This window comes from Fomitiporia mediterranea (assembly GCF_000271605.1).
Source record: "Fomitiporia mediterranea MF3/22 unplaced genomic scaffold FOMMEscaffold_16, whole genome shotgun sequence".
In the NCBI taxonomy this organism is placed as follows: Eukaryota; Fungi; Basidiomycota; class Agaricomycetes; order Hymenochaetales; family Hymenochaetaceae; genus Fomitiporia; species Fomitiporia mediterranea.
In genome coordinates this window covers 545342-556534 of record NW_006760401.1, presented here as the reverse complement: position 1 = coordinate 556534, position 11193 = coordinate 545342, and the positions used below count along the sequence as shown (strand labels likewise).

The following is an 11193-nucleotide window of genomic DNA, read 5'->3' as shown; positions in this document are numbered from 1 at the left end:
ACCGTATACGCTGAAGGCGTAACCGTAAATTACGCTACGGTGCGGAGCACTAGCTTCGCCCCATTTCTGCATCTGTTCGTGCATCGCGTTAACGATAGGCGTTACAGAAGTTGAAGTTTCTTTGTGCAGAGTGCCTGACTAAGCTTTCCCGGCTTGGCGGAGTTGCCACCATGCTGCATTTTCAACTTTGCGTCCTAACCGAGGTGTGGACTTGATGCTGGCCACCATCATTCCTCGGTCGACGAAGCTCTTGGGCCTCTGGAATCAGAGGACCTGTCGCAAGGTTCTCAAGCCAGTGGAGTTGGAAATCAGACTTGATCTCTGTGGGACCTAGCAACGAGAGCACACGCACATTCTTTTTACTCGTCAATGCTTCCTCTGTTGATACTGCTAGAGCCATTAATGCGAACTCTCACAATAATGATGAGCTAAATTCTCCTCATAAACGCTCTGAAATACTGCCCATTAGACAACTGTTCAAGCTTTCAATCGTGAAGGAACTCTGGACAATACTGCTGCTTTACCGTCCTAGTACTCAGCTCAATTGCACAGACTCTTGACTATGATTACTAACATGACCAAATTCGTCCAATACTGCTCACTATTTCTTTGCGCTTTGCCGAATTAACTGCAAGCCATGATATGCATTTTCGCCAGGCTCCCCGTTTAAAGCATAGTGAGCTCTCTTAAGCTCGCTTTTTCCTTGCAGGCATGCCCTCAGCGAAAGGGGAGTTATGTACAACCGTGACCGAAGCGCGGCTGAAACATGCCTAAGCCTCCCAGAAATCGTCTTTCAAGTTGGCTCGTACCTCTTTGAGCCAAGCGATCTCTACGCTGCCTCCTGTGTAAACCGCCTCTGGCAAGCTGCACTCCTTCCCGTACGCACCCAGTTCCCACATGTCGCTAACAATCATGTATCTTCCTTTTTGTCTTTCCTTAATTCTAACCGACGGGCTGCTCACCACATTCGAGCCTTACGAGTATGTCTTGATGTACTTCTTAATCCTGTGAACGTGGGCTGACCGCCGTCTCTGCAGATTCTCTGCAATGATACAGACGATGATGCCGATGATGATGCTGACGACGACGATAACAAATCCGAAGGCTCTAACGACCCTGACTTTGAACCAGAATCCGACGTCGACATGAACGGAGCTGGTGGAGACACCGAAAGAACGACAACTACGCATCCAAGCCTTATCAAACGAAACAAGGACCCTCTTGACTTGGAACCCATCGTTGGCATTTTGAATCACCTTGCAGATAACGGAAAGTTGCAGTTCTTCATGTATGCCCTTCCAGGCGAGCCTTTCGAGGCACTCCCTGACGAAGTCTGGCTCGCCCTGCGGAGGATGTCGGATACTTTGCAAGGACTGTACATCGAGTTGATCATGAAGCACTGGGTGAGTTTTTTTCTCTTAGTATGCTTCTACTAAGTAATATCTGATCTGTTTCTTTGTGTAGAACCCATTCCTCTCAAGTCGATTCAACAACATACACTACCTACGTCTCTTCCTCGACACAGACGAAGAGTTACCACCAGGTCCCAACGGAGAAGTGTTCGACCCGAAGGCAGCACTTCTCACATTCCTACAATCCCATCCCCGTCTCCAAGTCCTCCATCTCTACCTCGGAACAGTCTTCGCAAACCTCGCTCTTTCCTCCATAACCCTCCCTTCTCTCAAATCCTTCCTTCTGATCTCAAAAGCCGAAAACGTCGACGTCGCTCCCTTTATCAAGAACCACACCGGTTTGACGTCGTTAGACGTTTACACAGATTCAGACTTTGAGCCTTTCCCTGCTGACACTCTACAAAACGTCCAAGCATTACAAGTCAGCGCGATGACAGTCTCATGGTTCCGGAACGTCCTCGCCGCAGCGCCCAAACGCGCTCAACCAATTCGTCATTTACAAATCACAGCAGCAAGACAAGAGAACTTCTTAGACGTTCTCAGCCTTGCTGCTCCTCTCGGGTCGACGTTACGTTGTCTGGAATTGATTTTCTGGAGTCGAGACGTTCCGTTGATACGTGTACTTGAGGAAGTTAGTCGGACGTTCCCGAGACTTGTGGAGTTGTCATTGTTTATACCGAGTTGGGGATCTGCTGAGTGGGATGAAGAGGAGAATGGTCCACTTGATCTTGTGAGTCGTCGCTCATGTTGTCGTTCGTGCCTTCAAACTTCCTACTGACTAAATTATATTTGATTAAGACCTCAATGCTTAAATGTTTCGCCTCAAACAGGGACCTCCTCGCCTTCGCCGTGTCAGATCCAAAGACAGACCTACTCGACAAAGAACAAATCGAAGCAGTACCCAAGTCATCCGTCCCACCTCGTCTAGAATACATCATCTGGCGTTCCCAGACTTTCCGCCTGCGTCGTCAATTCCTCTCTCCAGACGAAACAGTAAGCGGGAACGAAGAAGTAAGGGTTTTGATTGAGAGAACGTACCACCCACGTAACTTCCGTGGGAGTCAGTACCTCCGAGACTGGCATGAAGAAATGGCTTTCGATCATTTAGCTGGGGATTATGAAAAGCAACTTCAGTTGTATTAGATTGAATGGTGGTGGTGGTGGTGGTGATGGTGGTGATGGTGGTGATCAGCTTAGCTCGACGATGAAATCTTTCATATTAGATAGATACATGGTTACATTCGTTAGCGACATTCATTTGTTATAGACCATCTTTTGACAATAATACACGATATAATTTGCGTGCCGTTCATTCATTCATTGAGGGTGATTATGATGATATGATGGCTAATGGTCGCCTGCCTTGCCCTCTGGTCTGCGCGTCTTGAACAAACCACGTTCATGGACCTGCTCTATGATAGCTAATGCAGTCACAATGGATCGCTCTCTATTCCCACATCGTTTTCGACCTGAGGAACATTGCACGTTAATTTTTGCCACCTACTAAATTAAGAAAGCTATAAGCAAAGTTGAACGTACCAACAAGTGCCCAATTGCGCGTACTCGGAATCCGCAGCGTCTCCGTCTCTGCAGCCCAACCGCATTGTATACCAAGGCAAGCCAGCCATATTCGATACGCTGCATACCTGCTTTTTCCTGCATCGTTGCCTACACCACCTAGACGGAGGGACTCCACGAACGAGTCAGGGTCATCGCCGTCTGGAGGAGAGAATGCAAATGCCGTTTCTCGTTCAGAGCCCTGAGATCCTTTTAAACGAAGTTGTGAACGATGGAACTGGGCGTCAAATGACCAAGGACAACAAGGGATAGACAAAAACCCGCTCGAGTCCGTCAACGTAGCCAACACAGGCGTCCACGGTGAAAGCTCATCAGCATGATTCGCAATAACAAACGTGCCTGGCGTAAAGAATCGATTCGAAATTAAAGAAGGCACTGTTGTTCCTGAAGATTGAGATTGAGATAGATCGAGCGGGTTTAGAGCGTGAACGTGTAGATGCGCTTGTATTTGTGGAGGATAATGCTGCCATGAGTTACGTGCGCGGAGGTCTATTCCTTCACCAACGTAACCTTCGCTGAGAAGGATACGCACGAGGAGACCGTTCCCGCAACTTTAATAAAGATAGGCGAGGTTAAATTAATTGGAGGTGGAAAAGGAAGGATGAATGGCGTACCCGAAGTCGAGGAAACTGCGGGGACGTGGCCAATCATGCCAAGGCATGCTATCTGGTCTATCGTTCTGGACCTCACCACTGGTTGTTACGGACTCTGATGATGACGCAGAGTCATCATGCACGTTTTGCTTCCACAATAGCATAAGGAAAGTGGCAATACCAATGTCCTGGCAGATGCCGCATGATTAATTACTCGATTGATAAGAGGTAGAGTCTCTCTCACCTCGAAAACGTGTTTAAGTGGATCCGTGTTCTCATGCCATTGTCCTACAAGATGTTTATGGCGTTCGCGTAGAACAAGGTACAAGTCCTGGTACTCTTCTCGTGAGACCAAACAGTCGTGATGAACTTGCTTCTGATAATTCGTGGAAATTCCCCAGCCATACCGATGAATGGTTTCAAGGAGTGATAAACACGTGCGATATAATCGCGAGTTAATGTCTTTAGGATCAGGTGCACCAGGTCGCAAGACAACCTCAATCCGCAAACGCGCTTCTGACTTGTCGTCATTATCATACATCACGCCATCGCCTCCACTTCGGGGAGAAGTAAGATAACGAAAAGCAATGTGAAAGACTGCAGGGTGGTAATACGGCATAGAGCGTCCAGGTTCAAGTTTTGGGGTCAGAACGAGGCAATTCACCAGAGCCTCAGTGTCATCCTCGGTTACGTGTTCTTGTTCGGAGTCTGCAACGTCACCGCAAGAAACACCGTTGGAGGCGGCATAAAACGTGCAGTCCTGTTCAATTGGCGGGTCGCGGCCTGGCCGACGGGGCAGAAGCCTTCGCCGAAGGTTCCTGACGAGACGGAAACCCTGAAGTTGGGGTAGCTCATACTCCGCCGCTGCCACTGCCGCCGAGTCTTCGATGACCTCCGATCGGAGGATTAGAGTAGAGTTGTATTCTGGATGATGTACCAGCTGGGAGATGGCCGCTTCGAACTGGTGTATACATATCGAAATGAAAGGGTTACGCCGTTTGTCGAGTGGTATTTGAGGAGCATGGGCGCACAGTGTTAACTGGGAAGTCTGCGGAGCAAGAACAGACCGGGACCCATTCAGAGATTCCTAAGATTCCCGTAGTGAATTTGAGTGGCTCCCATGGGTCGTTTGATGTGCATGGCAGGGGTGTGAAGGACGGACGAGTATGCTGGGACATGGGTAGAGAAGATGCGCCTCAAGGGAAATAGAACCGAAGAAGTCCCGCAAATGAAGAGAGGGCAAGACGGATGCAATGCCAGGCTGTACTCCGTCAATATATATTACTGTGAATGGCTCGAATTGTTCATGAGCGCACCCGTTAGCCTTGACTAGTCTAGAGAGATGATGGCGGTCAGAGAGCAAGACGCGTCAAGACGCGAGGCGCGCATGCAGCATAGCAGGTCTCAGCCACGTACCGTTACTACCAAGTAGTCCAGTACCGCCGACCACTACGGGAGCTAACTTTGTATCCTTATCCGCAACGCCTCGCGTTCGTCTATCTTGGACCTGTTGTTTCTCGGAAGATTGAACAGGACGCGTACAAAAGCATCCGAGGTTCATGAGTGGCGAAAGGCAGAAGCACATTTGAAAGGAAAGCATACATACATAGGCAGCCGGCAGCAATCCCAGCACCGCTCACAGTCCACCAAACAACGTTTCCGTGAGTCCACATCAATTTTGTATGCACACTATAACATGTCTCGCTGACATCATGAGTGAATTTCCTTGGCATAGATGGCACCCTTTACTGTTCCGCCTGAGGTTGCACGCCGCATCGCTCGCGCAGCAGCAGATCGACGGACACTCGCGTTGCTCGCATCTACATCCCGTACACTCCAAGACGCCGCCGAGAAACTTCTCTACGAGAACATCGAATTATTTCCTCATCCCATCCAGTTCTACCTCCTAGAAACACTCGCAGAATGTCCACGCGTCGCAGCGCACGTCCGCACATATACACTATCGCCCACCGCGCCTTACCGAATCGGAATGGCATTAGCGCACGAACGCGAAATGCAGCGTACGATCCAAGCAACTATAGTTCGTCGTGAATTCTGGGAACGCGTGAGCGCGAGTCTCGTGCACCTGACCCAGTTGGATCTACTTATACTCGTGGATCCGACTGTTTCGCATTCGTGGGTGCTTGATCGAGCCCGTACTCTTCGGACGACAGAGGCAAGACTTGGATTGGCTTGGGACGAACGTGTTGCTGCGTTTCTTGAGACACAAGACCGATTACGATGCTTAACTGTGTCAGAAGTTGCGGAGAACGCTCCTTTGGCACCCTTATCAGCCAATGCTCTTCCCTGTCTTGTGCAATTCGAGGGACCGCTACTCGTACTCGACTTCCTTCTCCACTGTCCCATTACGCACCTCAAGTTCCCGATAGATTCCGAGGACGCAGTATCCCTTCTCCCATTGGTACTACCCGAGCTTCACCGTCTTAAGAAATTACGCTCCTTATCGATCACAACAATGCCTCCCGAGTTGTTCCTCCCCTCTATGTCGACTATCTCAGAAGTCTGTCCAAACCTTCAGTATCTGTCACATATACCCTTACCTATGGATCATCGTTCCGTGCGTACTTACATCCTTACATCCTCTCACTTTTAGTGGCGCGTCAGCAAAGACTAATTTGATTTCGCAGCATATAACCCTCCTAAGCTACCTCTCCCGACTAACTCACCTAAAAGTCCTCGAAGTTGACGTGCAACACTGGGTACCTCCACTCACCTCCCCCTTCCAACGCGCAGTCGCAGCATCCATACACGTCGTCCTTCCTTCACTACGTTACATATTCTTCTGGACTCGGTACGATCGGACGTTATGGATGTGGAACCCTGAAGACGTCGAGCCTATACAAGTACGTTCGCAGGTTACGACGGATCCGCTTGAGGTACAAGAAGAGGAACCTGGTGGAGCTGGTAGAGGAAGAACTGGCACGGGTAACGGTGCGGGTGCGGGTACGGGTGCAGGGATGGCAACTCTCGAAGAAACGACAACTTACGTCGGTTTAGAAGGGTGGCGACATAGTTGGAATGGTGGCCATTCCTATCCCAATAATTCGTCTGTATGGAAATCTGCTGTATGAGAAAGGTAAAAAAAATATCGCTTTCTGTATTCGCTTTGTAGACTGGGATAAGAAGGGATCGTTCCTTTGGTCTTTGTTTCGTGCGATTTTCGTCGTTCGAGTATGACCTGATGTAGACGTTACAAATTGATTGTATTACTGGAATATACTAGTTTCATTATCTCGTCAGATTACAAGACTCGAGCTTCAGCTCCCGAAGTTCTGTGCAACCCGAAAGGAACCTATTGAATTCTCGAACACAACCATCTCGTGTATCATTCACGTTCCGAATCTCCAAGTGAGTGAGCGTAGGTATACACGTCTCACTCCATTTCGGGTACAACCCGTCCAACACCAACTCTCGTAAGAGAGGCAAGTTTTTCTTCTTGAAAGCCGGAAGACGACGTTTTTCTGGTTTGATGTTATTTGAGGTTCCCCGACAGACTAATTTCGTGAGTCGAGGGGAGGGATGAGAACAGAATTGTTTCCATGGGACTAGTTTGACGTGTTTCGTTGAGGATAAGTTCAGCTCGAGTTCCTTTATTCGTGCTTGTTCGTCCATTACCAGGTCCAAACGAATTGCATAGTCACCAACGTCAGAGACGGTTGTGACTTCATGTCCAGAGGTAGAAGTATCAGAATATATGTAAAGAGAGTCGTCTTCGGAGAGAATGAGCAGTGAGCGAACGACTTCTCGATCATATGATAAGTCAACGTAAGTCCATAGTGAAGGGTGAGTATATGCTGTGTTTCGCCAGTGGCGACAGACGAGAGTGATATCTAACCACGAATACGGTTTCACATACTGCGTTTGACTTTGCGAGGAAGAAGAGCCAGTTGAAAGACGAGACTGTAGAGGATGCCAAGTACTAGTGGTATCACGCAGAGCTTCAAAGATGAGCGCGAGGATGTTCCGAGGGAGTCTGTTCACAGGACGCTGGTGTTCTCGATCCGTTAACAACAAGTCTCTTATTATCTCTCCTTCATTTTCTTCCTCAAGACACGTCCGAGCGTAAAGCCAGAGTGGTACAACCTCGTATAGGTCTTCATATGGTCGTTTCTCTGAGGCAAAGTTAAATTTGCTGTTAGCGAGGTCGTGATGTAGAAAGAAATGAATACGTCACTTCTACTTGTTCCGTCGTCTGGAAAGCATTCGTGCGCTTCGTGCCATACTGAGGCATCAAGTAGGGGTTCTAGATCGATGTCATCAAAAGGGTCCATAGATGAGTAGAAGTGCAATGCAAAGTAACTGTAAGTTACCTTTCGCGCATTCCATTACGTAATAGTTCTGTTACACAATATATTTTACGTCATCAGATAGCTTGCCAGACAAGAAAGGAAAGTGATGCACCTAGTACTGTCACTGTGCTAGCTGCATCAACAACAATATGAAATTACGAATGGCGGAGTAAGTTACTAAGTATTTTGAACCTCTAACTTAATTATTTATTGCTTTCACACAATGACATACATTACTATACAGCTTTTCAGTCTCTCTCAGATTATGTTGTCACGCTGCATGCACGAAGCTGCTCTGGATGAGCGTTAACCATCTTTTATTAGGCACGTCCAATGCAAATTTCAAATGGTATTCAGACATCAAGAAGCGCTCTGTTGCTAGCAATCTATGACTACCTGAGAAGCCCTCTTAAAGCGAGGGACTTATCGATAGGCTGGATGTGGTAGCTCCTATGGTCCCTCCTTCAACGTCCTCCCACTTGTTGTTGACAGGTTTGCACTTTACCTTTTGTTTACTCCTGTATCATTTTAAACCAGTCAGCAGTCACACGCGCTTCTGAAGTGAAATGGAACTCGACCTTTCGCAGTAGATGGCCGAATCTATACGTTCAAGTCGAGCTTGGTAGCGAGAGCAGACGAACGAAGACTATCAAGAACAACGTATCTCCCAAATGGGACGAATCTCTTTCTTTCAGAGCGTAAATAAGCTGTCGCTTTAAGTCATATCATCCTCTTTTTTCACTGTACATCTACAGAGCGTCCCTGGACCAGTGCACAAGATTCCATATTTAATTCAAGCATGATTCGTCGCGCTGGACGAACAAATATGTAGGCGTGATTGAAGTCGAGGTTGATGACTTATTGGAGAGGTGTGCCAACAGCAGAGGTGTGTGAACCGGTTGTTGTCAACGTTTCCAAGCACTTATTGTATTGCCAGAAGTGGAGCTTCGTCTTTATCCACCTCGTGGTTCGGCATCGGCGGAATGTGCAGTAGTTCTTCATTTACACTTAGAGACCGTGGATGCGATGACATGTACTGGATCCAATATCACCGCTGCAGAGCAGGCGATCCAACAGAGTGGAGTCTCAACCTCGGCGGATGGTACTGTTGCGACTATTGATGCTACCATCAATAACTTTGCAGACCATGGAGATCTGTATAACTCCGTGGGGAGTCTAGTCTCAAAATTGGACATATTTGTCAGTGCCATGGACATACTGTCGCAAGTGAGTGTCTGCTTGTTCTTAAACCCGTCACAAAAAGTTACAAAGCTCCAGATTCACTCATACGCCAACTTTGCGTGGCGGCTTGCTTCAACGATGTACAAGGTAAGTTCAATATCCTAGTGTGGACTTAACTAATACTATCGACAGACTATCAAACATCAGTTCGAAGTTGACAAGAAAGTCGTCGAACTCGTGCAGGCAATGAGAGACGCATTTGATTTCGTTGACCAAGTTGACACTCTTCGTGACAAGACACACAAAGTCGAAGCCGTGATTATACAGCTCTCGAAGCAGACTAACGAGTGTTGTCTCTTCATTCAAGAGTATGCACGTCATAATTTTGCAAGTACGCTCATTCACCATCGTGCTAGTACCAGTTGTCTCATTTCATGTTAGGATGTATGGTTATAATGAACACTGATGCGACGATAGCTAAGTTCCTTGAGTCGTTTCGGTCGGTCAAAACTTTGATAGACTCTGGAATCATTCTTCATATTGCTTTTGTCTTGTTAAGATGAGACTACACGAGAGTATGTCTCAGATGATATAAACTACATTACAAGCAATGACAAACAATGATGGAATACCTTCCATCATACATTCTACATCTGAGACATACCTACATAGTATATATAGACTAACTAATCAATGGATGATGAAGCAAGCCACAAGAGAGCAAGCCAAGTCCACTATCCCCCCTCTTTGTATGATCCCTCTAAGCCTCTCACATAACCTCTCTTTCCCCTTTCTTAACAGGTTATAAGCCTTGAGCTCCCTGCCTACACTTTATCTACACCCTACTACATCTATACTCTATGTAGTTCTATACATCACATGCATGCACACAGTATACTACAATGCAGAACTTGACTCACCTGTCTAAGTATCCTAAACACAAATCAATACACTACAAACACACAATCTACTGTACTACATACAACCCAGACATTATATAATTGTCATCTTAGTGATTATGATTATTGGCCTAGTAGTAACATAATCTATGCAGGCAATGTTGAAACTACAATAAGTATCACTTACTACAATTATTAAATGCTGAAATACTCTATAATATTATAGAGACATGTTATAATAAATTAACTAATCATACTATGGACAAACATTAAAAAGATTTATAAAGCAAATGCTACTCTTCTACTATTAACATTACAATAGTACAAATGATTGACACTGTCAACAAGCATACATATGTTATAGCATAAATCAAATAATAACATATATAGTAATATCACAGCCAAACAATTAATGCTCAAAACAAGCACATATATGCTAAACAGTATATTAAATTAAATAAATAAAACATTTAACATGTATTATAAACAATAATACAATTGTAGACACTATAATAACAATAATAATAATGATAATAATGATAATAATACAGATAGAACTAACAGAACGAATACAGAACAATATAATAACTAACACATATTATGGTTGAGTAATTATATGTAATATATCAGATTCAGCAGTTACATGTCAGATATTGCAATTACTTATTGGATACCAAATATAATACACAAATCTAAGATATACAGACAAGTACAGATATACAAAAGTATAATGAATAACTACAAACCAAAAAACAACACTACAGAGTGTATAAACTAACTATACACAAAAAAATAATGTTATAACATATAAATACTGATTATGGCACAAGACAAGTGCAAAAATTATAATTATTAAACAAATAATACTACTTTACACATTAATACAATTGTGTAAATGTATACTAACAACAAACAAAAGAATTATATCTCTAATATACTTGAAACAATGCATCAATACAATTTAATTACACAGAATGTGTTATCACAGCAGCTGATTATATAATAAATTTCGAAGTTGTAATGGCAACATCAACTATACAGTGTATATACCTTAATGAATGATTATTAAATTTACATTGTGACAACATAGCTTGTAGGAGCAAAGTATTAAGCTAATAAGGCTATTACAATGAATAATACATATATTATTATTACGAATACATTATTATAATAATTACAATCAAAAACAATCATAATATAATATGATTAAATAAATTAA

General features: G+C 44.9%; 5 protein-coding genes across 5 annotated transcripts; 3 read left to right on the top strand and 2 right to left on the bottom strand.

Annotated features, from left to right (window-relative positions):
- Positions 1 to 734: 734 nt before the first annotated feature.
- Positions 735 to 2679, top strand: FOMMEDRAFT_31843 (uncharacterized protein; the record flags this gene model as incomplete). Its single annotated transcript, XM_007271176.1, has 5 exons — positions 735 to 878; positions 1038 to 1403; positions 1465 to 2142; positions 2211 to 2405; positions 2521 to 2679. 5 exons carry the CDS (start codon positions 735 to 737, stop codon positions 2677 to 2679), a joined length of 1542 nt encoding a protein of 513 aa, XP_007271238.1.
- Positions 2680 to 2759: 80 nt separating this feature from the next.
- FOMMEDRAFT_31842 (DUF1613-domain-containing protein) lies at positions 2760 to 4761 on the bottom strand (the record flags this gene model as incomplete). The annotated part of the gene is given in 5 exon segments (XM_007271175.1): positions 2760 to 2881; positions 2952 to 3541; positions 3605 to 3771; positions 3828 to 4631; positions 4651 to 4761. 5 exon segments carry the CDS (start codon positions 4759 to 4761, stop codon positions 2760 to 2762), a joined length of 1794 nt encoding a protein of 597 aa, XP_007271237.1.
- Positions 4762 to 4982: 221 nt separating this feature from the next.
- Positions 4983 to 6835, top strand: FOMMEDRAFT_149162 (uncharacterized protein). The gene is made up of 2 exons (XM_007271250.1): positions 4983 to 6161; positions 6232 to 6835. Exons 1-2 carry the CDS (start codon positions 5319 to 5321, stop codon positions 6673 to 6675), a joined length of 1287 nt encoding a protein of 428 aa, XP_007271312.1. The 5' UTR covers positions 4983 to 5318; the 3' UTR covers positions 6676 to 6835.
- Positions 6833 to 7875, bottom strand: FOMMEDRAFT_161732 (uncharacterized protein; the record flags this gene model as incomplete). The annotated part of the gene is made up of 2 exons (XM_007271249.1): positions 6833 to 7716; positions 7779 to 7875. The coding sequence occupies 2 exons, from the start codon at positions 7873 to 7875 to the stop codon at positions 6833 to 6835; spliced, it is 981 nt and encodes a 326-aa protein (XP_007271311.1).
- Positions 7876 to 8321: 446 nt separating this feature from the next.
- Positions 8322 to 9516, top strand: FOMMEDRAFT_171027 (uncharacterized protein; the record flags this gene model as incomplete). Its single annotated transcript, XM_007271248.1, has 5 exons — positions 8322 to 8385; positions 8438 to 8591; positions 8649 to 8779; positions 8831 to 9222; positions 9268 to 9516. Exons 4-5 carry the CDS (start codon positions 8920 to 8922, stop codon positions 9514 to 9516), a joined length of 552 nt encoding a protein of 183 aa, XP_007271310.1. The 5' UTR covers positions 8322 to 8385; positions 8438 to 8591; positions 8649 to 8779; positions 8831 to 8919.
- Positions 9517 to 11193: the final 1677 nt, after the last annotated feature.